At 36.9% G+C, this 26,067-nt stretch overlaps 1 protein-coding gene and 1 pseudogene across 13 annotated transcripts in view; one reads left to right on the top strand and one right to left on the bottom strand.

Moving 5' to 3' along the window:
• The window catches only part of RIMS2 (regulating synaptic membrane exocytosis 2), a gene marked incomplete at its 5' end in the record, with an annotated part of 342,653 nt that overhangs the window by 286,714 nt on the left and 29,872 nt on the right, over nucleotides 1–26,067 (bottom strand). For 5 of the 12 annotated variants that reach the window (XM_081111199.1, XM_081111200.1, XM_081111198.1 and 2 more), the window contains 2 exons: nucleotides 10,142–10,228; nucleotides 10,634–10,666. The exons of the other annotated variants lie outside the window; for them this stretch is intronic. In XM_081111199.1, coding sequence (XP_080967325.1) covers nucleotides 10,142–10,228; nucleotides 10,634–10,666 — 120 coding nt within the window. The remainder of the gene's footprint in view (nucleotides 1–10,141; nucleotides 10,229–10,633; nucleotides 10,667–26,067) is intronic. 12 annotated transcript variants of the gene reach the window in all.
• LOC308533212 (ribosome biogenesis protein NSA2 homolog) lies at nucleotides 1,076–1,850 on the top strand (annotated as a pseudogene). The gene has a single exon. The product of its transcript is annotated as a ribosome biogenesis protein NSA2 homolog (transcript).

The raw sequence follows: 26,067 nt of genomic DNA, 5'->3' as shown, positions 1-26,067 counted from the left end.
AGGAAAATTGAAAATGTTTTAAAACTATAATTAGTTCCGCTTAGGATTTACAAAATTATAAATACTGTTACTCCCATTCTAAAAAATGACCAAAGGCTAAACTACAAAATCACAACTTTTCTTGAGTCCATCAGAGAGTTGAGAAGGCAAACATGTAAGTTTAATTCCAAAGAGTGACAAGCCCCTCCAAAGAGTAACAAGGGCACACTGTTTCACCTTTGGCACTGGAGTAAGAGGTAGCCACCATGTAGGCAGGCAAAAGGAAATCAGTTAAAGCTTGAACGAATTATTAACGGCCAAGTGTGGGCTGACATGACAATCAGGAATGGTTAGGGGTGAGTTCACACTCACAAGCACTTTGCCACAGGCTCCCGCTGGTTACTCAGGAGTACTATTGGGAGCAGAACATATTAACAAAGAATCCTTTAGGGGGGGCACATATGTGAGTGTAGAAGGGATGACTAGTGGTTTCTTGGTGCTCCTGCATCCATCCTAATTAAGCACACCGCAACAGTAATCCACTATTAACAGAATCTGAAGACTGGTGCCCTGAAGGTAATGATTAAAACAACAACATCCGAACCTATGTGAACTCCTGGCTTGCTTGGTGATTTAATCCCCAACATGAATGGTCTGACATAAAAGGCATAAACACAATTCCAACCCATGAGGCTCTGGGGGAAATAACAAGGATTAAAAAACCCATTGCCAAGTGATAAAATAACCAATATAATTAGATTCAGAGATGACAAGGATGATGAAATTATCAGAGACAGACATTTATATAATTAAAATTGTTAAAGTAGGCCCTGGCTGGGTAGCTCAGTTGATTAGAGCATCCTCTTGATACGCCAAGGTTGCAGGTTCAATCTCCGGTCAGGGTACATACAAGAATCAACCAATGAATGCATAAATAAGTAGAACAACAAATCCATCCATATCTCTCTCTCTCTCTCTCATCAATAAATTTTAAAATTGTTAAGGTGAAAGACATATAGAAAAACATAATGCATAAACAGATGGAGTATTAAAGCAGAAACTGTAAGAGTCAAATGGAAATGCTGAAATTTAAAACATGTCACTAAATAAGAATACTGAGTTACACCATAAATGCTGTGGATAGTGTTTGGATAACCATGAGAAGAGAAAGAAGGAAGGTCGAGAGGCTCACGAATGTCCAAAGGCAAAAAAGATGACTGGTCTGAAGGCTAAGCTCTACTATAAACAGCGCCATGCTGAGAAAAGACAAACGAAAAGGTCTATCAAGATGCATAAAAAGAGAAACACCAAACAAAAGAATGATGAAAAGACTCCCCGAGGAGCAGACCCTGCCTATCTGCTGGACAGAGAGGGACAGTCCCAAGCTAAAGTACTTCCCAATATGATTAAACAAAAACAAAGAGAGAAGGCTGGAAAATGGGAAGTCCCTCTGCCCAAAGGTCATGCTCAGCGAAAAACAGAGGCATTAAAAGTTATTTGAACAAGAAAGAGAAAGAAAAAGGCGTGGAGGAGGATGGTTACTAAAGTGCTTTGTTGGAGATGGCTTTACTCAAAAACCACGTAAATATGGAAGATTCATTAGGCCAATGGGCTTACGTTTCAAGAAGGCCCATGTAACACATCCTGAACTGAAAGCCACCTTTTGCCAGCCAATACTTGGTGTAAAGAAGAACCCATCATCCCCACTTTATACAACTTTGGGCGTTGTTACCAAAGGTACTGTCAACGAGGTGTTCGTGAGCAAGTTAGGCCTTGTAATAACAAGAGACAAGATTACTGGAGAAAAATATGCCTAGGTTACCAACAATCCTGAAAATGCTGGATGCATAAATGCAGTCTTACTGCTTTGACAACAGCTTCATTTAAGTAACTCCTTGTAATTATTGAAGACTATGCACCAATCAGAACTCCTGTACGGTGATGTCTCTGCGTACTATCACACAGCTTACATGTCTACAGTCATCGAGAGAACAATTTATTCTATTGTTAAGAATATTAAAATGGCCCTAGCTGGTTTTGCTCAGTGATTAGAGTGTCGGTCCAAGGACTGAAGGGTCCCAGGTTCGATTCTGGGCAAGGGCACATACCTAGGTTGCAGGCTCAATATGGGTCGGGGTGCCTGTGGGAGACAATCAATTGATGTCTTTCTCGCATCAATGTTTCTCTCTGTCTCTCTCCTTCCCTTCAACTCTCTAAAGATCAATGACATGGCTATTTGAATTTATTGGTTTATGTGAAAAAGAAAGTATGCTTTGTGATTAAGTAGATGATAAGGGCTCATTCACAGAGCTCTACTTTTAATACCTACTGACTTAAGGTTAACACTGTGAAACTAATTTCTTTAAAGTCAGTTTTTCTCTTAGGTATAATTTATGCATGGTAAAATTCACCCCTTTCAGATAATACACATCAGTGAATTTTGCAAAACATATGCAGTTATATATATCTACCTCGGCTGAGAATTAACAAAACAAAAAAAGAAAAAAAGATATTGATTCTCTACAAATCAATCTATTGATTCAATGACATCACAAAATCTCAGCATAATTTTTCGAAGAAATTGACAAGCTAATTCTAAAATTTATATTGAAAAGTATAATTCCTAGAATAGGCAAAATATTTTGAAAAAGAAGGCTAAAACAATAACTGATTTCAAGACTTACTGTAAAAGCTACACAAGTAATCAAATCAATATGGCATTAGCAAAGGAGAAACACATATCCCAATGAAAAATAATAGAGTCCAAAAATAGTCCAATATTTAAATGGTCATTGATTTTTTTTAAAAAAGTTCCAAGGTAATTAATTAGAGAAAAAAAAGAAAGTCTTGTAAGCAATGGGAAATTCATGTATAAAAAAGTAATTAGAAATTCATGTGTGAAAAAGTGAACTTCAATTCCTACCTCACATCTTATATTAAAACTAACTCAATATATTACAGAACTATAATCAATGGACTACAGAAATGAATGTAATGACTGAAACTATAAAATTTCTAGAAGACAATATTGAGGAAAATTGTGTCCTTGGGAAATAAATACTTCTTTAATGGGCTGTAAAAAGTATGAGCCAGAAAGCAACCATTTGTAAAATGTAAATGAATGAACATGGTTGTGTCGCAATGAAACATTATTTATAAACACAAATTTGAATTTCATGTCACTTTATAGTCACAGAATATTATCAATAAATTTTTTCAACTATTTTAAAATGTAAAAACCATTTTTAACTCGCCCGTTATTTAAAAACAAACAAAAAAACACAAACAAACAGTAGGCCAGATTTGGCCCATGGGCAATATTTTATTTTTTATTGATTTCAGAGAAGGAAGGCAGAGGGAGCGAAAGAAAGAGAGAAACATCAATGATGAGAGAGAATCATTGACCTGCTGCCTCCTGCATGCCCCTTGCCCTCACTGGGAAACGAACCATGACCTCCTGGTTCATAGGTCGACACTCAACCATTAAGCCATGCCACTTGGGCACAAATATCCTGGTCTGACAATCAGCTGTTAATTTTGAACATTGTGTCCTTTGTTAAAAAAAATTAACAAAATTAAATCTTTAATTTTTATGTAGTCAAATACATCAATTTCTCCCTTCATGGTTTGTGATTTCAGTAGCTGGCTCTAAAAGGAATCCTTACATACCTTTAAGTCGGTCAAAAAAGAATTCTACAGTTTCTCCTACTTGCTTTATAATCTTCTCTCTCACATTTACGCTTTTAATTGATCTGATGTTTATTTTTGTATGTGATATGATGTAAGAATTTCAATCTCCTTTATATAGAGATTCCATTTCCCCAGGACCATTAAATACTCTATCCTTTCTTCTTCTGATTTATGATGGCAATCTGTCACATCCTAAATTTCCACATGTGCCTGGGTCTACTTATGTACCTTGTATTCCATTTCATTGTTTTTGTGTTTGTTCCTACTCCAGAACAACACTGTCAGAACCAAACTCCAAATGCAATGAAAGGTCTAAAACAGCGGTTCTCAACCTGTGGGTCACGACCCATTTGGGGATCAAACGACCCTTTCACAGGGGTCGCCTAAGACCATCAGAAAACACATATATAATTACATATTGTTTAGGTGATTAATCACTATGCTTTAATTATGTTCAATTCGTAACAATGAAAATACATCCTGCATATCAGATGTTTACATTACGATTCATAACAGTAGCAAAATTACAGTTATGAAGTAGCAACGAAAGTAATTTTATGGTTGGGGGTCACCACAACATGAGGAACTGTATTAAAGGGTCGTGGCATTAGGAAGGTTGAGAACCACTAGTCTAAAAGATCTTAAGTATGTAAACTTGAATATATAACCTTCTAGTGATGTAAATCAGGGGTCAGCTAACGTTTTCTGTAAAGGTCCAGAAATAGATATTTTCGGCCTTGTGGACACAGGGTTTCTGTCACAACTAGTCAAATCTGCTGGTGGGATGCGAGTGCAGTCATAGAACACATGCAAACAAATGAGCTTGGCTGTGTTCCAATAAACCTTTATTTATAGAAACAGGCAGCAGGCAGGATTGGAACCACAGGCCATATTCTGCAAATCAATCCTTGATATAAATAAAGGAGTCAAAGATATACTCATACTTAATTTAAAACTTTTATTACAAATGAATGTTTAAAAGACATACACCAAAATGAAGAAAAAAACAAAACAAAAATTTTAAAAAAACACAATAATTTGGAAAAATGGCTTTTTCCCCTTTCTTATTTCTACATCAATGTCTCCATAATCACTAAAGCAACTCAGTGAACTCAATGTTTTCCAAAATAAATTTTCTTCACTTTTGAGTTCTTTGAGAAAACTAAACTTTCAATCTGTTAATTCGTGGTAATCCTGTTGTCCCAGCAATTTTATACCCAGCCACATAGGTTTTTGTTGCTGTTATTTTCTCATTTATCTGATAAGTATGTGCTTTCATTATCTCCATAAACTAGTAATATACATTACTACTTTTGTAAAATAATCTTTAAAGGTTTGTTTACTACAGCTTCCAGCACCAGCCATTGAGATTTTCTAAACTGATGCTAAATTTCTTTATCTCCCTTTTCACAAATTCCATCAGGTACAGTGCAGGATATACATTCCCAGTGGAGGTCTAAAACCACAGGGAATACCAAACCCTACATATACCGATACTTATCTATGATAAAGTTTTTGCTGATACTTATCTATGATAAAGTTTAATTTATAAGCCAGACACAGTGAGGTTAAAAACAATAGCTAATAATAAAACCGTCATAACACACCGTAATAAAAGTTATGTGAATGGCCTCTCTCTCTCTCTCTCTCTCTCTCTCTCTCTCCCTCTCTCTCTCTCTTCTCCAATAACTGTTATATTTTTTTAGTCAAAACCTATTCCTGAATCTGTGTACCCACCCCTTACTTACAGTAAATGGCTTGGTGTCACTCATTCGGGGGACCCCTCACTAAAGTCTTCCCATAGGCTCAATGCTTTCTGACTCAACATGGGAACATATTTTCTTTTTCTTCTTTTTAATATGTTTTTATTGATTTCAGAGAGGAAGGGAGAGGGAGAGGTAGAGAAAGTTAGAAACATCAGTGATGAAATAGAATCATTGATCGGCTACCTCCTGCACGCCACTCCCAACCCCCACCCCCACCCCCCCACCTCTCGCTTTACTGGGAATCGAGCCTGCCACCCAGGCATGTCCCCTGACTGGAGTTGGACCATGACCTCCTGGTTCATCGGTTGACGCTCAACCACTGAGCCATGCCAGCTGGGCATGGGAACATATTTTCTGTTCGTGTCTTCCACCCACAAATTTGATGAGTTTTCCATCTTAACTAGTAAACATTTATCACATATTGTAGCCATAACTTTTTCAGTTTGAAGTGCAACAGCAAAACTAACACAAATTTCTTTTTCCTTCTTCACAATTTAACACATTTGTTCTTACTGTAGATCTTAGCAACCTCAGCATATGATTTTTTTTTTTGATTTTTTTTTTTTTTGCTTCCTTACTAAATCTAGAACTTCCACATTTTAAAGAAGCATTTTTTGGCTTCTCTTTAGCTATCCAAATTTCCAACATACACTTTTTTTTAATATGCTTTTTTAAATTGATTTTTAGAGAGAAAGGGAGAGGGATAGACAGAAACATCGATGAGAGAAAAACATCATGGATCACCTGCCTCCTGCTCATCCCCTACTGGGGATCCAGCCAGCAACCTATGTATGTGCCCTGACCAGAAATCGAACCAGGTTCCTCTTGGTTCATGGGTCTATGCTCAACCACTGAGCCACACCTGCTGGGCCAGCATCAGTACTCTTGAACTTTGTTAAGTAAATAAGGGTTACTTGAACACCGGCACTGATCTTCTGATAACTGCGATGATTACTACAGTGATTAAATGGGTGGGTAACATACACAGCGTGGATACACTGGGCAAAGAGATGATTCTCATCCTGGGCAGGACAGAGTGAACAGCATGAGATTTCATCACACTACTCAAAATGGTACACAATTTAAAATTTGTGACTTGTTTATTTCTAGAATTTTCCACTTAATATTTTCAGACCAGAAAGCAAAAACTTGGATAAGGCGGACAACTGTAATCTTTATAGGTGTAGGTATGATTGTTTGAGGTCTTTTTTCTTCTCCAAGCAGTACTTTGTAAATCAAACTAAAGAAATTGAGGGTTTCTCATAATAAGATAGATTTTATAAACATTAAAAAGAAAGCAATGTCATTTCATTAGAGGGATGATTTCAGAAAAATAAAGAGCTACGTATATTCCAGAATATATAGTACTTGGGTTTTATAACTTGTTTCACAACTGCATTATCAACTGATTGGACCAGCAAGCACCAACAAGAAACACATAGCTTATAATAAAACATTTTTGTCCATATCATTCTCAATCTTCAGAAAAAGAAAAAGTAGAACTTTTTAAGTAAAATTAAATTAACAACAGTCTCAAAGACCCTTCAGTTTCCATGCCATTAGCCTTCAAAACAATAAAATCAACCCTTTGGAGATCCATCAACTCTCCCTTATCCTATATAATAAAAGGGTAATATGCAGAATGATCAGTTGCTATGACGCACACTGACCATCAGGGGGCAGACACTCAGTGCAGGAGCTGCCCCCTGAGGTGGTCGGTGTCCCCCTCCCCCGCCGCTCAGCCACAAGCTGGGGGGCTGGGCTGCGCTCGCTAGCAGCAGCAGTGGCGGGAGCCTCTCCCGCCTCCACGACAGCACTAAGGATGTCCGACTGCAACTTAGGAGTGGGCCTAAGCCGCAGTCAGACATCCCCTGAGGGCTCCCAGACTGCTAAAGCGTGCAGGCCGGGCTGAGAGACCCCCCCTCCCCCGCCCCATGCACGAATGTCGTGCACCAGGCCTCTAGTGAATTAATAACACACTGTAGGCGGGAAACGTGTTTACACGTTTTACGTATTTATACGTTCTACCAGTGTAGTAGAGCGCAGGACACGTATTAATACTTTTTTATAGACTAGCGGTAGAATGCGGATAACGTATAAATACGTAAACTAAAGTTATCGTAATTTTACTGAACGTTGCCATTTGCGCAAAAAATTAGCAAAAATGGCCCGCGCCACCTGTTAGCGTGCGATAAAAACTACCCGAAAACAATGTGGTAATAGGCTTCCCATGCATTTAAAATTTTTACCTCTGATCCTAGACTCAGCTCTATTACAAGTTAACATGATTAAGTACAGAAAGAAATCCATGAAACACCCAATCTTATCACCAACCGGTACAAGCACTCTTTCCAAAGCTATGACCAAAAACCTAAATATTTAGTCTTCTGGAAAAGATGGGAGAAAAAAACTGCCCAGAGTCTTAATGAAAAAGACAGCAACGCCATGATAACAATTAGCACGTCATTGAAAGCCTCCAAATGTTGACCCTCAAATTCATGTTTCACCACTAAAAAGACACAAACAATTTTGCCTAGACTGTTGGAAATCCGCTTCATCAGGAGAGTGTAAATAGGAGTGTCCTAAGAATCCGCTAAAGCTAATGCTCTTTGGAGAGAAACAGCTAACCAATGAAATGACTCTTGTGTCAAGCAGATGACAAACCAAAGGAGACAGCTTCCACCTAAGAACAGAAGAATGCTTTCTGATAGCTCTGCTTCTCCTTTTAAAAATTATTGTTTACAGTTCCTCTTTTTTTACTGGCCTCTGACACATCTTATGATCACTAATGGTTTCTCAGTATGCCCTAACTATATGTTCACTGCTATCACATTTTTAATCTATTAGTCTTTCACTGTTACCTAAGAGAATGTAAGCCTCCCTGTAATCCCCGACAAAATTTAACACGTGATCCCTGAAAAAAATCCAACAAATTTCCTTCCTTCTGAAAGACACTTATGTATTCAAATGTTCTTCATATTATTAAACCTAATCTTCCGTCTTATAAAATTAGACTTTGATGCCAAGTCATTACAACAGTTTCAGTAGAAACGTCAGTACCAGGAGTCAGGGCTGATATTGGAGTTACCCTTGCTCTAGCAGCATTCTTTTGGCAAATCTTCATCTTTTGGCATCCTGAAATTTCCATCTCATTGCAATAAATGAGAACCAAATGTAAAATAACTGTAATAGATGTTACTAGTGCTCGTTACATGCAGTCGCCACTCTTCATGAGCACATGGAAAGACTTTTTAGATGTCCTTGCAGTTATTTAAGAGCCTCATGACAAGTTTTGGGCAATGATCTGTGACCAAAAGTGGCTTATGTCACTTCCTGCTTTATACAACTAGTAAGTGTGAGTACTCCATTCTCTCTCTTCCTCTGATGCAGCAACCCTGGGGGTATGTGTTTCAGCTGGCTTATGAACAAGATGGGAAGCAGCTTAGGTCTCTGAGTTGCCACTTGAAAGAGAAGCATTCTATATTTTACAAATAAGTCTCCGTTATTATTATATCATAAAAAGATAAAACATGTAAATCAGTTGTAAGGAAATATTTATTTTGAGTTCCTATTACATCAGGCATTCTGTTAGATACCCGGTCTGGACTTCAACTAGCTTATATACAGCAACAGTTCTGATTTTAGAACTACATACCAACTATTAGTTTTACAACATATTTTTAATTCACAACATAGTTTTACTTCAATTGAAACTGAAAAAGTAACATAATTTTAAATAAAATGCATACAAGGTAACATAAAATGGATGAGGAGATAACTAGACAAAAAGACGTATATCTTCTAGTTTGCATTTATATGCAAAAAGTGAATGTTTTTCTATTTCATCTTAGGGCTCCTGGAGGCATGCTCATTCTCTTCTCAAGTTCATGTCCTTTTCAATCTGCCCATTCCTACAACCAAACCGTCTTCTCGGTAAAAACTCCTACTTTAAAAAGTGCAGAGGCCGGGTGGTAAGAGCATTTCTGAGTAAAATGGATGTTTTCATGGGGAGACTGGAATTTAAATATGTGCAGTCTTTCTCACATTCACAACAGAAATAATGATTTGTACAAAGTTAAAAAGACATAAGTGTGAACAACTTCTCAAAGAATAAATAAAATGAATGGAATGGACCTTTTTTAATGTTTCAGGTCAATGTGAGAATAAACTGTTGCTTTCCCAAATTATGGTACAACGTAATTTGAAATGTTCAATGAAAAGAGGACTCGGCAGTCAAGTAAGTTAGTAAACACCGTATGTTCTAACGCCTTTGGAGCACATTTAAAAACGAAGACGTTACACAATAAAGAAAACTGCTTAATCTTTTTTAAAAGAATCTTTCCGAAACTATTTGACCACAGATTGCCTTTGGGAATTAATAACTCTTAATGTCCTCTCGGGGGGAAAAACATACTTTGAAATATATTGCATGATTAGAAAAAGATATTTTGTTGGATAAATACATTTCACATTATTTACACTAAAGCTGGGGGGTGAGTTACCTCCTTGTTTTTACTTCCCTATAAATTAGCCTTGTATTCTTTTTAGATTCCTATGGGATAATTAAAGGACAAAGTACCAGACTCATAACCTAACAATTTTCATTTCTATGGGATAATATTCCAAGGGCAGTATTTTAATATAGACTCTTTAGTATGTTACACTATCAGAGATAATATTTAGTCTATGCAGATCAGCTTACTTACGTCTGGGGCTCCTTTTCATTTTGTTGTTTTTGCTGGGGCTGAAGCACGTTATTTACCAGTTCAGTGATCCCACTAAAGGGAAACCACCTGTTTAAATAAGCAAATAGTGTGACTGAATAACCAAAGGAATAACAAGGTAGGTCAAATGCTTTCTTACCCATCAGAATAAAAAATACACAGGCACAGAAGCTACAGCCAATGGACATGGGAGCTCCAGCTAGCACCCAGGCAGTCGGAAGGTAGGGAAATTAAAGTTCGAACACTGAACCAGACCACAAGCAGGCAGCGAAAAACTACTACATCCAGTCAGTGTGTGGATGAAGTAAGAAACTGCAGGCAGCTGTCTTACCAGCCAGAGAGTCGGGAAGCAGAAGACACGCCAGCTGCAGCCTCTCCAGTATTAGTGTAAGCTAATACCATCCAGGGTGCCGGAAGCAGATATGGCAAAGGTACAGAAGTCAAGCCCACTGCACTCTTAGTACATTTACTTACTGTGTCGGCTGGGGCTTGTGCTCTTCTTTGGCCCTAAAAAGATAAGTTTGCGCAACTGAGTGCACTGTACTAGGCAGACATTTCTATCTACAGGTTTGTGGTCGTATAAAAAAAATGGAAACTGAGGTTTGTTACATGGAAAAGCTTAGTGCTTTGCCAAACACTGGAATCACCCATTTGAATTAATTTGGCACCGAAAAAAAAAAAATAACACAGAAGTTGAAGCATTTGTTCTTAATAGAGGACTAATATTAAAACTCCACTGCTGTTCTAAATGATTTCATGATTTAGCCCTCACGTTTTCTGCATATTTTATTGATATTGATGCTTTTAAAATAATTATTTTAAGGTACCACATTAAACACAGTTACATTTGCTTTACTGAAGGTAAATGGATTTCCTCTTTATTTTTAAAATTTCTTCATTAATGTAAATTGAAGGCATAAAATTTTAAATAAAACGTGAGGTTCTATAAATGTATTTTTAAAGCCTTACAAATGACTGTATTTACTGCTTAAAGGGTCAGTTAAAGGAACTGGAGGAGAGGGGAATGTATCCAATCTACCTAAACATAGCTACTAAAATAAGTACATATATTAAATTTAAAATATTCATAAGCTAAAGTAAATTATTCATATAACTGTAACAAACTAAAAATGCATTTCAACCATAATCAACTCAGTGCTTCACTGAAATAGCACTGGCTGTTTAAAGGGTAGAGAAAGATCAGACACAAGTGCAGTGATGCCTCTGAAATGTGGCTTCCCACACTCTGCTTAGGACTGGTCCTGAGAGGCAAACCTAGGACTCAATTGTGAGTTGATTATCTTTCACTTTCCCAAAGAAAGACGAAGAATTGGTAACTAAAACTGGACACCAATGGCGAGGACTTTCTTTAGGAAGTTATATTAATACTCTTAATTAAATTCTCTTTAAATCATATTGATTTTCTTTTCCAGTGTGTTCTTATTTTTAATGCTATAAGCAATAATGAAAAGGTATACCCTTATACACCTTAATATCCCAATAAATAAATATAACTGGTAAATTATATATCTCTATATTGACAAAAAAAAATCCCCTGTAATCTGCATATACTTCAAAAAGTGTAACAGGTTGCCGAAACCGGTTTGGCTCAGTGGATAGAGCATCGGCCTGCGGACTGAAAGGTCCCAGGTTCGATTCCGGTCAAGGGCATGTACCTGGGTTGCGGGCACATCCCCAGTAGGAGATGTGCGGGAGGCAGCTGATCGATGTTTCTCTCTCATCGATGTTTCTAACGCTCTATCTCTCTCCCTTCCTCTCTATAAAAAATCAATAAAATATAGTTTAGCCTAAAGCTAAAGCCATATCATTTAGTATGTACATAATTATATAATTAATTAGTATAAAAGTTTATATTTAACACTAAATGTCATGTTTAGCAAACAAGCAAACTAGTGACATTGGATTCTATCTAGAAAAGTTATCATCGTATTTCTTTGAGAATAAAACAAAAAATTTCTTAATATTTTAAAACAAATGACAAAGAAAGATTATCATACCAGCTCATCAAACTAGAGAACAATTCAAGATTACCCTTCACCAAATAATATGTATGTTAAAAACAAATATTGAAATAAATGTATAAATTAGAAATATGTATTTTTTAAAAATCCTGAGTGGTACTCTGAAAGGAATCATGTTGTTCTTAATTAATGACAAAAGTTTTTATCATAAAAAGATATTAATCTACAAATCAGTTTCCCATTCCAAATCTTTACTTGAAAAAAATTAATAGATGTAAAAATTTTAATTCAGGAATTATTTCTGGGATTTATAAAATATCTATTTATAAGATATGTGAACATGTGTATCAGCTTCCCAAATATGTATCATAATATGGCACTATATTTATCCTGTCTTTAAATACAATCACAAGTATAAAATTATTCTCCGTTTTACCAACATTTTAGATAAAATCAAACCTCAAAGTATCTGACCATAGTTAAAATTCATATTGAGATAATAAGAACTGGTAATATGAAAAAGTAATTATATATTTCTTTGACAATACACTAACATTATTAGCAATGAACTTCTATACATTTCTGCATTTCAAAAAAAGTATGAGATGTCCAGTTTCCAGTCTGATATATGAAGACTTTGGAAATCTTTACTCCTATCCTTACAAGAAAAAAAAAAAAAGGTGAACAAACTGAAAATCAGTAATTCTTAAAGCCATAAGAATGTAGGTTCACAGGGCAAAGTGCTGCCCTGAAAACTAGAGAAACAGACGAGCAGGGAATCACAACTGACCAAGAATACAGGCCCAGGAACAGAAGGCCACGCCTGAAGCCAGTATCTGCAGGGACACTTTTAACTGTAATTGCCTGATGGCCATAGACTTGTAAACGAGATGGAACTTTTAAAACTCCAAGGTAACTCAGTCTTGGGCACGTCCATAAATTTTACCTCCAAGAGCCCTACACATAAAAATCTCCTCCAGCATCCAGCAGGCAGAAGGGAAGTGACCTCTTTGAAATACTCCCAGGGCTCTCTACTCTCCTAACAATCCCGGAGTCGTCAAGGGAGACTATTTTACCAGAGCCTACCCAACTGGGTTTGACCAAAATCAAACAAGCCAAGTAGGGTGACGACTACCCAATCACATGCCCCACTCACCTTCAATGTGGGCGAAGGAAAACACCCATCCACAAATGAAGGATTATATAGCTGTACACCTGAAGCCTATACAATTGAATGAACCAATGTCACCCCAAGAAATTCAATTTATAAATAAATAAATAAATAAATAAGAAAATAATACAGTAATTAATAAATAATAATACAAGAATAAACTCTGTGTTTCACCTACAACTATAAGCCTACTTTTGTCCTATGTTGTATATAGTGTAAGGGTGATCAAATATTTTAATAATTTAGTATTATCTACTTTGTAAAAACTGTTTATTTAAAAAAATAAAACAAATGACATACTTAATGTCTGGATATAAGAAATCAAAAAAATATGAATTGCCATAGCATCAGGCATTTTTTGAACTACTATTAATTTCTAAAGACCTACGAGATAATATATTTTGTAAAAATATAAAAATTGCTCACAAAGGAGAGGGTCACTACTTTTTACAACTGAGAAAACCAAGTAAATCATGAAACTAGTTTTCCATAGTAGCTTCCAAAAATTAACAGTTCAATGGACAAGGCAACAAAATCAATCCACCTTAGAAAGGCATCTATATCTGATTAAATAAATATATTCAAGGGCATAAGCATGCACATTTTGAAATTCCTTGGCATCATCACTATAAATCATATAGTCCTCAACCAGAAGAGATGTTACGATATCTGGAGATTAGCTCTAAGTTGTTATTTGTAATGCAAAAGATTAAAAAATGCATCAAAATATTATTAGTATATCTATCAGAGTGGCAAGATTGTGGGTGATTTTATTCTTCCTGTATTTTCCAAATTTTCTGTAATGTAATTGCAGTTTCTCATAATTAAATATGTAAAATATTTTTAAGATACCATCTGATTTAAAAAAGAAGAAACCACCCAGTGTACTCCATGCTTATAGGCAGTTTAAAGATTAAAGAATCTTTCACATATAGATATAAAATCCATTTTCAAAAAAATTAAAATAAAAAAATTTTTTAAAAAAAAATCCATTTTCAAAGTCCCAAAAAAGGGATTTACAATAAGCAACACCCTATTCAGCTATACAAGTTCTTTCTGCCCTCGTCACAATAACTCAGAGTTGCTCAAAGAATAGAAATAACCCTTATGTCTATGTTCTCTGATCCTATGATCTTTTGGCAGTTCTCTATGGGTGTCATTAGAGGAGAAATGCTGATGGCATTGGGTGTATGGATCTTGTTTGAGAAACCTAATTTGTTCTATCTTCTCTTCTCTGCTACCAAAATGGAGCACCGTCCACAGGCAGCTGGCCAAGCAGCCAGGTGAACTGCTTTCGTCACGCAGGCATTTGCACATGTCTAAAACACTTTATATCCTCTTATGACAAAATTACTCAAAACATAAAGAAAGGAAGTAGCAGCAATAAATCATGCTGGCACAGCACAGGCTATTTATTCTGAACAGGATGGTTGACAAAGAAACCTGCTGTCACAACATATGAGAGAACTCAAAATAATGAGGCTTTCAGAAAAAAAAACGTACTAGTCAAAGGAATAAAGAAAGACACTATCCATATTCCATCTTCAAGACACTCTCAAAGAAAGTGAGGATGAGGGATTTGATTTGACATACTGGAGGTTAAGAAAGCACAACATCGCCGAAACCGGTTTGGCTCAGTGGATAGAGCGTCCGCCTGCGGACTGAAAGGTCCCGGGTTCGATTCCGGTCAAGGGCATGTACCTGGGTTGTGGGCACTTCCCCAGTGGGGGATGTGCAGGAGGCAGCTGATTGATGTTTCTCTCTCATCGATGTTTCTAACTCTCTATCTCTCTCTCTTCCTCTCTGTAAAAATTCAATAAAATATATTTTTAAAAAAAAAGAAGAAAGCACAACATGATCTCCCAAATTAATTGTATATGGAATAGTACAGGCTTTGAGGTCAAGCAGACTAGGGTTTGAGTACTGCTAGCCCCAATGTTCACTGTTTTGCAAGGTATGTAACCATTTTATTTTCATTTCCACCTCATAGAGTGGTTGTTAGGATTAAAAGAAGTAACGGATGAAAATACATGGCATATGTTGTATTACTCTCTAAACTTTCCTATATGTTTGGAATGTTATAAAAACACATAGTGCAATGAGTGGCCCATAATGGGCTCTTGATAAATGTTGATTCACGTCTTTGTGGCAGTCACGAATATTAAACCAGAGGTGCTTTTCTATCTTAAAATAAAGAAGAAGAAAAAGAAGAAACTAGATAGAGGAGGTCACCAAATTTGGACCTCTACCTCCAGCCAGATTAAATAAACATCGTGCACAAGGGCATAAGAAGGAGTTTTCTCAGAGCCTAAAATAATCATACACAGATACAGGGCACCTACCATAACAGATTGATGGGCAGGTAACACAGCGGGAGGAGATTCTGCAAAATGATCAAGGCAATACAGACCAGTGATGGCGAGCCTACGACACGCGTGTCAGAGGGGACACGCCACTCATTTTTTTGGTTGATTTTTCTTTGTTAAATGGCATTTAAATATATAAAATAAATATCAAAAATATAAGTCTTTGTTTTACTATGGTTGCAAATGTCAAAAAAATTCTATATGTGACACAGCACCAGAGTTACGTTAGGGTTTTTCAAAATGCTGACACGCCGAGCTCAAAAGGTTCGCCGTCACTGGAATAGACAAAGTTAAGGCTAATTGCAAAAATCAGCTTCTAAGAACCCCTGTAGTTTAAATGACTGAAACTTACAAAGCCATAGTGGTTCAAACAAAAAAAACTCAAAGAGGTTGTTTCACAAATCAGAGGAAGGAAAAAAAAGGGATGTTTGGTTGATGTTATCATAGAAACTAATTCATAGAAACGTGAAATTATATTCTTACTTAACATCAGGGTTCAGAATTTTTATTTCTGTAAAGGGCCATCTAATAAATATTTTATACTTTTCAGGCTATTTAGTCTCTGTTGCAACTATTCAACTCTGTCATTTTAGCACAAAAACAACCAGCCATAGACAATACATAAACAAATAAACATGGCTGAGTTCCAATAGCTTTATTTATAAATAACGAAAACTGACTTTCATATCACAAAGTATTGTTATTCTCTGCCTTTTTTAACCATTTAAAATTATCAAACCAATCGTAGCTCACAAGCTGTACAAAAATTCGGCCAGATTTGAGACAGATATGAACTGTGTGTTGTAGCTTGACAAACCCTGCTTCACACTGTAAAAAAAAAAAGAAAGAAAGAAAGAAAACTCAAAGTACTAAATGTGAAAGATAAAGCTAACATAAGAAAATAAAGAAAAACATCTTATTGAAATCTTGGAATGAAGAAAGATTTCTTGTGCGGGCGGGGAGGGGGAGGTTGGGGGTTAATGGGGGGGATGAGGACACATTTGTAATACCTTAACTAATTTAAAAAAAAATGAAAAAAGAGAAAGAAAGATTTCTAACATCACATGGAGGTTAAAAAAAAGTGTGCATCTGACTACATTAAAATTAAAAATGTCGCCGAAACCGGTTTGGCTCAGTGGATAGAGCGTCGGCCTGCGGACTCAAGGGTCCCGGGTTCGATTCCGGTCAAGGGCATGTGCCTGGGTTGCGGGCACATCCCCAGTGGGAGATGTGCAGGAGGCAGCTGGTCAATGTTTCTAACTCTCTATCTCTCTCCCTTCCTCTCTGTAAAAAATCAATAAAATATATTTAAAAAAAAAAAATTAAAAATGTCTGTTTAATGAAAGACAATATAGGGCACCTATCATAACAGATAGATAGGTAACACAGTGGGAGAAGATTCTGCAAAATTAAAAAGGTTTAATGTCTAGACCAGAGGTTCTCAACCTGTGGGTCGCGACCCCTTTGGGGGTTGAACGACCCTTTCACAGGGGTCGCCTAAGACCATCGGAAAACACATATATAATTACATATTGTTTTTGTGATTAATCACTATGTTTTAATTATGTTTAATTTGTAACAATGAAAATACATCCTGCATATCAGATATTTACATTACGATTCATAACAGTAACAAAATTACAGTTATGAAGTAGCAATGACAATAATTTTATGGTTGGGGTCACCAAAACATGAGGAACTGTATTAAAGGGTCATGGCATTAAGGAAGGTTAAGAACCACTGATCTAGACTATTCAAAGAATTCCTACAAATCAAGAAAAAAAGGAATCCAATTATATTGGATACTGATAAATGCAATTTTAAATAACAATGGAAGACTATAGTCATATAGCATAGAAGTTGAAAGAATTCTTTATGTAAGTAAAAAAGTACCTTAAAGTTTATAAAATGCTATCCCTTACATTAATTCATTTAATCTTCACAATGTACAAAGATGGATTTATTTCGAATACAGCCCAATCTAACATATTGAGAACTAAAGTTCATATGGTTTAAATTATATCTCCAAGATCACAGTTTTAATGAGAGATAAAATGGCTTAAAAATAAAAAAATTTTAAAAGCAAAAAACAGAGAAAGGAAGATGGTGGCATAGGTAAACGCCTGTACTCGCTGCCTCCCACGACCACATCAGAATTACAACTAAAATACAGAACAGCCATCATCCAGAACCACTGGAAAGGTGGCTAAATGGAAGTCCTACAAGCAGAGAAGTAAAGAAGAAAGCACACTGAGATGGGGAGGAGGTGCAGAGGGGCGATACGGGCTGGTCTGGCACCCACATGGGCTGCTTTTTTAATCTGGAGGAAGATCACCTCTGCAGAGGCCGCCCAGAGGAGCAAGGGGTCTCAGCCGCACACCAGACCTTTAGCTCAGGGTCCCAGAGCTGGGGGAAAAAAGTCCCTATGAGCAGTAAGAACTACAGGCTGTTAAAACCATTGCAGATTGAGGCTCAGTGACACAGAGGCTGCTGGAGACCCAGCTGTTCCCCTTAAAAGGCTGGTGCTCAAACTGAACTTACAAGGTCCTGCTTCCTCTGAGCTCCAGCACCAGGGCGAGGCTCTGGGGGACACAGACACATATGAGGAGGAACTGGATTGTCTGGCATGAGGGCATGAACTGGGGGGCGTCTTTGTCCCAGATAAAGGTTCTCGCAGGGATCATTGTTCCTATGCTGGGATCTCTCCCGTCCAAGGGCTGACTGGCAGCTTTCTGTTAGCTCCACCCTGGTGATTCCCTGAGATCCCGCCTCATCCAATTTACAACCCCACCCAAGCTGTGGACAGCAGCTTTTGCATATAAATGGCCTTTCCCTGCTCAGGTTAAAATCTCTCAACAAGCTGCAGCTGGGTCAGGGAGCCCCAAACCTATCAATAAAAGGCCCAAGACCCGGCACCAGCACCAGCCTGCCTTGCTTCATAGCTGGGCCTCATCTGGGCACTTCCAAACCTGATAAAAAGAGGAGAAATCTTCAGATCTCTCTGGAGCTCCTGCTGGCTGACCCCAGGCAATGGCTGACTTTGCACCTCCCTGGAGATCCAAGAGCCAGTGTACCCAGTGGTCAGTGTCAGACCATACCAGATTACAACTCTAGGGGAAGCAACACACTCAAGGGGAAGACTCAGTGAGCACCAAAGCCCCACTGAAGCAAGTCCTACTCCATAGGGGTATCTCCTACACCCCAGTTCTCCCACTGTAGTCACAGCTGGTCCTCACAGCCAATTTGCCTGGAGGTCAATTCCTCCCAGTGAACACCAATAGCAAGCAAGTCTCAACTACAACAAGATTGTGCTCAGAGCCCACAAAGGGGAGCACCTAGAGCTCCCAGCTCAGGTGACTGGGGAGGCTGAGCCACTGGGCCCTATAGAACACCTACTACACAAGGTCACTCTACCAACTCAAAGAGACATACAAGCTCTACCTAATACATAGAAACAAACACAGGGAAGCAGCCAAAATGCAGAGACAAAGAAACATGTCACAAATGAAAGAAATGAAAGAAAGCAAACTACTGGATATAGAGTTCAAAACCACAGTTATAAGGTTACTCAAGAATCTTCTAGAAACCTCCAAAACAACGGAAAAGGACCAATCAGAAATTAAGCATACACTGACTGAAATAAAGAATAATATACAGAGATTCAACAGTAGAGAATTCTGAGAATCAAATTAACAATTTAAAATATGAAGAAGCAAAAAACACCCAACCAGAAGAGCAAAGAGAAAAAAGAATCCAAAAATATGAAGACAGTATAAGGAGCCTCTTGGAAAACTTCAAGTGTACCAACATTCACATTATGGGGGTGCCAGAAGAAGAGAGAGAGCAAGATATTGAAAACCATTTGAAGAAATAATGACAGAAAATTTCCTCTACCTGGCCGAAGAAATAGACTTACAAGTCCAGGAAGCACAGAGAGTCCCAAACAAAAGGAACTCAAAGAGGACCACAACAAGACACATCATAATTAAAATGCCAAGGGCTAAATATAAAGAGAGAATCTTAATAGCAGCAAGAGAAAAGGGAATGCCCATACAAATGTCAGCTGACTTCTCAACAGAAACTATGCAGGCCAGAAGGGAGTGGAAAGAAATATTCAAAGTGATGAATAGCAAGGACCTATAACCAAGATTACTCTACCCAGCAAAGATATCATTTAGAATTGAAGGTCAGATAAAGAGCTTCATTGACAAGAAAAAGCTAAAGGAGTTCATCACCACCAAATCAATATTATATGAAATGTTGAAGGGTATTCTTTAAGAGGAAGAAGAAAAAGAAAAAGATCAGAAATATGAACAAGAAAATGGCAACAAATACATATCTATCAACAATTGAATCTAAAAATCAAAATAAACGAATAAGAAATCTAATGAACAGAATAAACCGGTGAATAAAATAGAATCAGAGGCATGGAAATGGAACAGAGGGAAGGGGGTGAAGAGGTGGGAAGAGATTAAACAAAGATCTTATATGCATATACATTACCTATGGACACAGACAATAGGGTGGCGAAGGCCTGGGGCGGGAATGGATAGAGGTGAACAATGAGGGGAAAAAGAGGAACATCAGTAATAATCTCAACAATAAAGATTTTTAAAAAATAGTCAAACGTGAGGTGCCTTTATATATATGCCGATGTATATTAGGTCAACCTGTAGGTTTCATATCATAATTCTGTGTGTAAAGGAGTACAAAGAAGAGTAAATCGGAAGAGGAGGGATTATTAGGGCCAGAAGGCAAGCATAAATATTGAGCAGAGAAAAGGAAATGACCGTTAAGTGGCCAGAGAGGCAGGAGGTGTGAGACCCACTGAGCTGACAAAGGAAGCGGAGAATGGAAGATAAACACAGCTTGAGCCAGGAAAACAAGCAGAACCTAAAGCAGGAGGCTAAATGGAGCCAGAGCCAGAAGGGAAAGCAGACACAGGCACACAAGAGCAAGCAAGGCCAACATAAAATAGCGTGCTATGCCAGAAAGGAAAAAAGGTTCATGGCTTTTGGCTGCCTCAGGCATGAGAGCAGAAAGGCATGGAACTGTGCTAGTATGTGTGTTCTCTGGGGCTATCAGAGAACTAGAACTTTATATGCAACTACAACTTCACTGTAGTTTTTGTTTTTTGTTTTTAAAAAGGGGGTCTTTGTTTATTATGCTCTATGAATTAGCACTTCTTTTCTACCAATTATTTTGACCTATTTTTATTAAAATGCTCTACCAAGTAAATGAACATATGTTCTTTATCTATTTGATAATTTTCCGCTGCCAGAATTTAGAATCAAATTTAGCGTCTGCCACATTGTTTTCTAGTTCTTTGCAGAGCCAAATGGTTTCCTAATTTTTTTTTATTTTTTTTTAAATATATTTTATTGATTTTTTACAGAGAGGAATGGAGAGGGATAGAGAATTAGAAACATCGATGAGAGAGAAACATCGATCAGCTGCCTCCTGCACACCCCCTACTGGGGATGTGCCCGCAACCAAAGTACATGCCCTTGACCGGAATCGAACCTGGGACCCTTCAGTCTGCAGGCCGACGCTCTATCCGCTGAGCCAAACCAGTTAGGGCTCCTAATTTCTTTAATACGTCATGCATACATCAATACTGTGAAAATACATTATTTTAGTTGAAAAATACATTAAGATTTATATTACAAGAAGCTAACTTTTTAGTTATCTTTTTCCTTATCCTTTCTAATAAAAAAAAAATTATTTCCAAGATAGCTCAGTAAGTTTTTTATGCAATTACTACAAAGTAATTATCATTTGGCAATGTTTAAGCTACATCTTTGAAAAATGACTGAATGGTTTTTCTTTTCTTTTTTCTTTTTTTGGAAAAGAATAAGATTCAGTAATTATGTAACAAATTTAAAAATGAAAGTTCAAATTGAGGTTAGATTTAAATTTATCAGAATCTATCAGACATTTACATATATGATCAGAACTAATTCACCATCTAATAATTCATCACCAAAACCTATTCAATCCAGTTCATCATTAGGCAAATGTACCACCAAACAATTTTTTTAAAAGGCCTATGTGATATTAGCTGTCCTATTAATTGGTGAACACCTAAATTGATTGGCAAAGTATCAGCCAAAGTTAAATTTCAGTAACAAATTAAGAGAATAAAAATACCAACTTAGATAATTAATATTTCATTAAATTTATATAGCACTCATACTCTACAATTTTGAAATCTAAATATTTTCCCTAGTTAATTGGCTTATTAAAGTAAGAAATCACAAAGACTTTGGTTTTTTTATTGCAAAATAGTTAACATATAACACTGTGAAAGTTTAAGGTACACAACTTGTTGATTTTATACATTTATAGTGCAGTATGATTACAACCTTAGCATTAGCTCATACTTCTATCCATCACATTGCCATTCCTTTTTTGTGTAGAGAACATTTACCATTCAGTCTCTTAGCATTTTAGGTATGTAGTACAGTATTATTCATAACTCACTGTATTGTGCTAATGAACTTATTCATCTTCTAGTTGCAAGGCTGTGCACTGTAACACTTCCCCAATTACCCACACCCAACCCCAGGTAACCATCATTCTACTCTGTTTCTACGAGTTCAGCTTTTTTGCATTCCACACAGAAGTGGCATTATACAGTATTCTTTCTCTGATTTATCTCACTTAGCATAATGCCCTCAAGGTCCATCTATATTGTCACAAATGGCAAATTTTCCTTTTCTCAAGAGTAATACTCCGCTGTGTGTATGTGTGTATGTGTGTGTGTGTGGGGGGGGGGGGTATATATGTATGTGTATCTTCCTTATCCAGTCATCCATTGATGGACCCACAGATTTGTCCCACATCTTGGCTATTTGAATAATACTGCAATAAAACTGTGAGGATATGTCTTCAATATCCTGCTTACATTCCCACTATCACTGCACAAGGTTCCCTTTTCTGCACATCCAGGCCAACACATGCTGTCTCCTGTCTTTTTGATGTTAGTCATTTTAACAGGTGTGATGGAATGGCTCATTGTGGTTTTGATTCGCATGTCCCTGATGATTAAAGATGTTAAGCATCTTTTCATGGACCTGTTGGCCATTTGTATGCCTTTTTTGGAAAAATGTCTATTTCATTCCTCTACCCATATTTTAATGAAATTGTTCATATTTTTATAATTGGATTTTTAAGCCGACTTAATCACTCCAGTTGTTCTATTCATTTGCATTAATAAACTTGGTTTTATCTAGATTAAATTTTTTAAAAAAAATTTTAAGGCCAAAAAATATTTTGAAAAGAATCTTTTGTCTTTATCTGCTTCATTTTCCTTTTTACTATTTAAGATTTTTAAGATTATTTTAAAATCAAATTTCTTTTAAAAATAAAGATAAGTATGCCCAACTGGCATGCTCATGGTTGAGTGTCAACCTATGAACCAGAATGTCACAGGTAGATTCCTGGTCAGATTATGTGCCCACGTTGGGGGCTTGATCCCCAGTATAGGCCATGCTGGAGGCAGCCAATTGATAATTCTCACTGATGTTTCTATCTCTCTCTCCCTCTCCCTTCCTCTCTCTGAAATCAATAAAAATATCGAGGATTTGGGGTATTTATCATAAAGGAGAATACTGCATGATCATATTTTGTGGTAAATCCTTATCTACATCAAGGATGAGAAATTTTGCCAAAACCGGTTTGCTCAGTGGCTAGAGCGTCGGCCTTCGGACTGAAGGGTCCCGGGTTCGGTTCCGGTCAAGGGCATGTGCCTGGGTTGAGGGCACTTCCCCGGTGGGGGATGTGCAGGAGGCAGCTGATCGATGTTTCTAACTCTCTATCTCTCTCTCTTCCTCTCTGTAAAAAATCAATAAAATATATTTAAAAAAAAAAAAAGGATGAGAAATTTTTAAGTGGAAATACTGAAGTAGAGAAACTGCAAAGGTGTAAGGATTTTGGCTTATCAGCAGTCCTCTTACCTAGTCTCCTTGCTTCTCATTCAGTGTAGTTGATATAGGTGATATAGTTTTAACTTATAAAGAGCACGGCTGGAATTCTGGATCCTCACTGGGGTGACAATATCATTAGAACAAGAACACATTCTACAGAGAAGCTACCTTTTTTAAGGTATAAAAAACTTTAGAATCACCGAAATTTTTTAGAGACACTCCAATCGTATATTTTAATTTTACACATTATTGGAATAGTAGCTTGCCCAAGGCTGCACATTCAGTTAGGGGAGCATTACGAACAGAGCACAGGTTACCCACTCTCGGTACTCCTACATACCTAAATACAATACCTAAATTGACTTGTGTATACCTTTATAACTGTGGCCTGATAGGTCTGAATTAGAACTAAAAAAAGTGTTGAAAAAAGCAAAAGCATATGAAGCCAGATATTGTTACAGTCATTATATAGGGAAATAGTTAATGTAGAATGTGAACGCCACCAGGGGAAGAAATTATTGAGGTGTTTTATTTGATGGCTTCATTCACTGCATGTCCCATATTTCTAGAGCCGTGCTGGGACACAGTATGTGATAAAATAAATATTTGTTAAAATCATGATGTTTTAAAATATAATGTCTAACACCAATATACGATTTATGCTTCCTCTTTTCATTTTGCCTCAAGGTGGGAAAAGAAGAAGAAACTCAGAAGGAACACACATGGACATTTTTCCTGACTGAGAATGCCAAAGAGAAATAGGAATATTAAACTACTCACGGTTAACAGTCTAATAGTGAGTTAATAGTCTAACAGTGGATGGACTATTTAACACAGGCAGCTAAGAGCCTTGAAAGGCTTTTGACAACACACTGGCTAGCAGTTTGATGTTAATCTCATTTTGTCCTAGTCAGGAGACAGAATAGAGATAATATTAAGTACTGTTTGTAATCATTAAGGATAAGTAATATGGGTGAAAGGGAGAGAGAAAAGAGCTATCATTTTTTGAGAATCTACTATCAACTACTGAAATAAGCACTGTGTTAGTTATTTCATTTAATCCTCACCAACCTTTCAATGTAAGGTAGCATTTCTATCTTTATTTGTATTTCCAGTAGCCCTAATCCAAAGTGAATCTGTATAGACTGTCTCCAATTTTCAAATAGATTATATTCCAAAATTATCTTTCTTAAATTGATTGTAACCTAAAATGCATATTCCTCTAGAAGTATTTTCAGGTCCCTATGCTGACCCACAAAATCTAAATTATAGCTTAAAAAACTATAGCTGAAATACTATAATGTTCCAATGAATGAACAAACAAGAAATCCTGCTAAAAAATATACATTACTTGTTGGGTTAGTTTTTTGTTTTGTTTTGTTTTGTTTTGTCTCACCCTGGGAACCTAACCTTTATCAACATCATTTTTTTCCTGCAGAGATATGTATCTGATGAATGAAGAAAAAAGTATTGAGAACGTGTCCAACTGCCTGGACACAACTGCTTGTCAACAACATAAAAAAATATAACTTGGAGAATATTACTCTGAGTTTCATGGGTTACTTTATCTAGACAGAGCATATACTGGCTAAGCTAATAAATAAAAATTTCCTATGAAGAAGAAAGAGGCAGATATAAACCCATAAAACACAGATCAAGTCCTGGCTCTTCCAGTATGATTCTGGATGTCAACTAACATATTTAAATCTGTTTCCTCATCTGTAAAATAAGAATAAAATTACTTTCCCTGCTCTAGGGGACTAAAATAAACCTAATACCACATATTCTTGTAACATGAAAATTGACCACCTTGATCATGAACTTCTACGAAATTACTTTTTTTAATCCTCATTAAGGATACGTTTTATTGATTTTGACAGAGACAGAGAGAGACAGAGAGAGAGAGAGAGAGAGAGAGAGAGAGAGAGAGAGAGAGAGAAGATGAGATGAGAGAGAAACATTGAGGGGCTGCCTCATGCACGTGCCCTAACCGGGAATCGAACCCGCAACCTAGGCATGTGCTCTAACCAGGAATCAAACCCACAACCTTTTGGTATACGGGACGATGCTCCAACCAACTGAGTCTCCTCAGCCAGGGCTGATGTTAGCTTTTTTTGGCAAGTAACCAAAATACATCACATAGCCAACCGAAGTCACAGGGTTACTACTATATTGCTAAACATCTCCCATTCCCATCGTTTGATAGGAAAAAATATGCCACAGAAGACCAAACTTTGCATTTCCTCATTAGTTGAAAGGTTAAAGAAAGAACCACGGCAAAGACTGTAATCAAGCAGCAATATGAAACTACTCTGCAACTACTAAGTACATTATTAAAAATAATTACTATTTCTTTTTACTGACTGCTTGCCATTTCAGTCATGTTAAGTACTACCCTCTGAAGAAAGTACTATTATTCCCATTTTATATAACGAGGCTGAAGCAAAAGAAATTAATGTAA

The sequence above is a fragment of the Myotis nattereri genome, assembly GCF_964212035.1.
Source record: "Myotis nattereri genome assembly, chromosome: 17".
In the NCBI taxonomy this organism is placed as follows: Eukaryota; Metazoa; Chordata; class Mammalia; order Chiroptera; family Vespertilionidae; genus Myotis; species Myotis nattereri.
The sequence above is the reverse complement of the archived record's forward strand: the minus strand, read 5'-3'. Positions and strand labels throughout refer to the sequence as shown.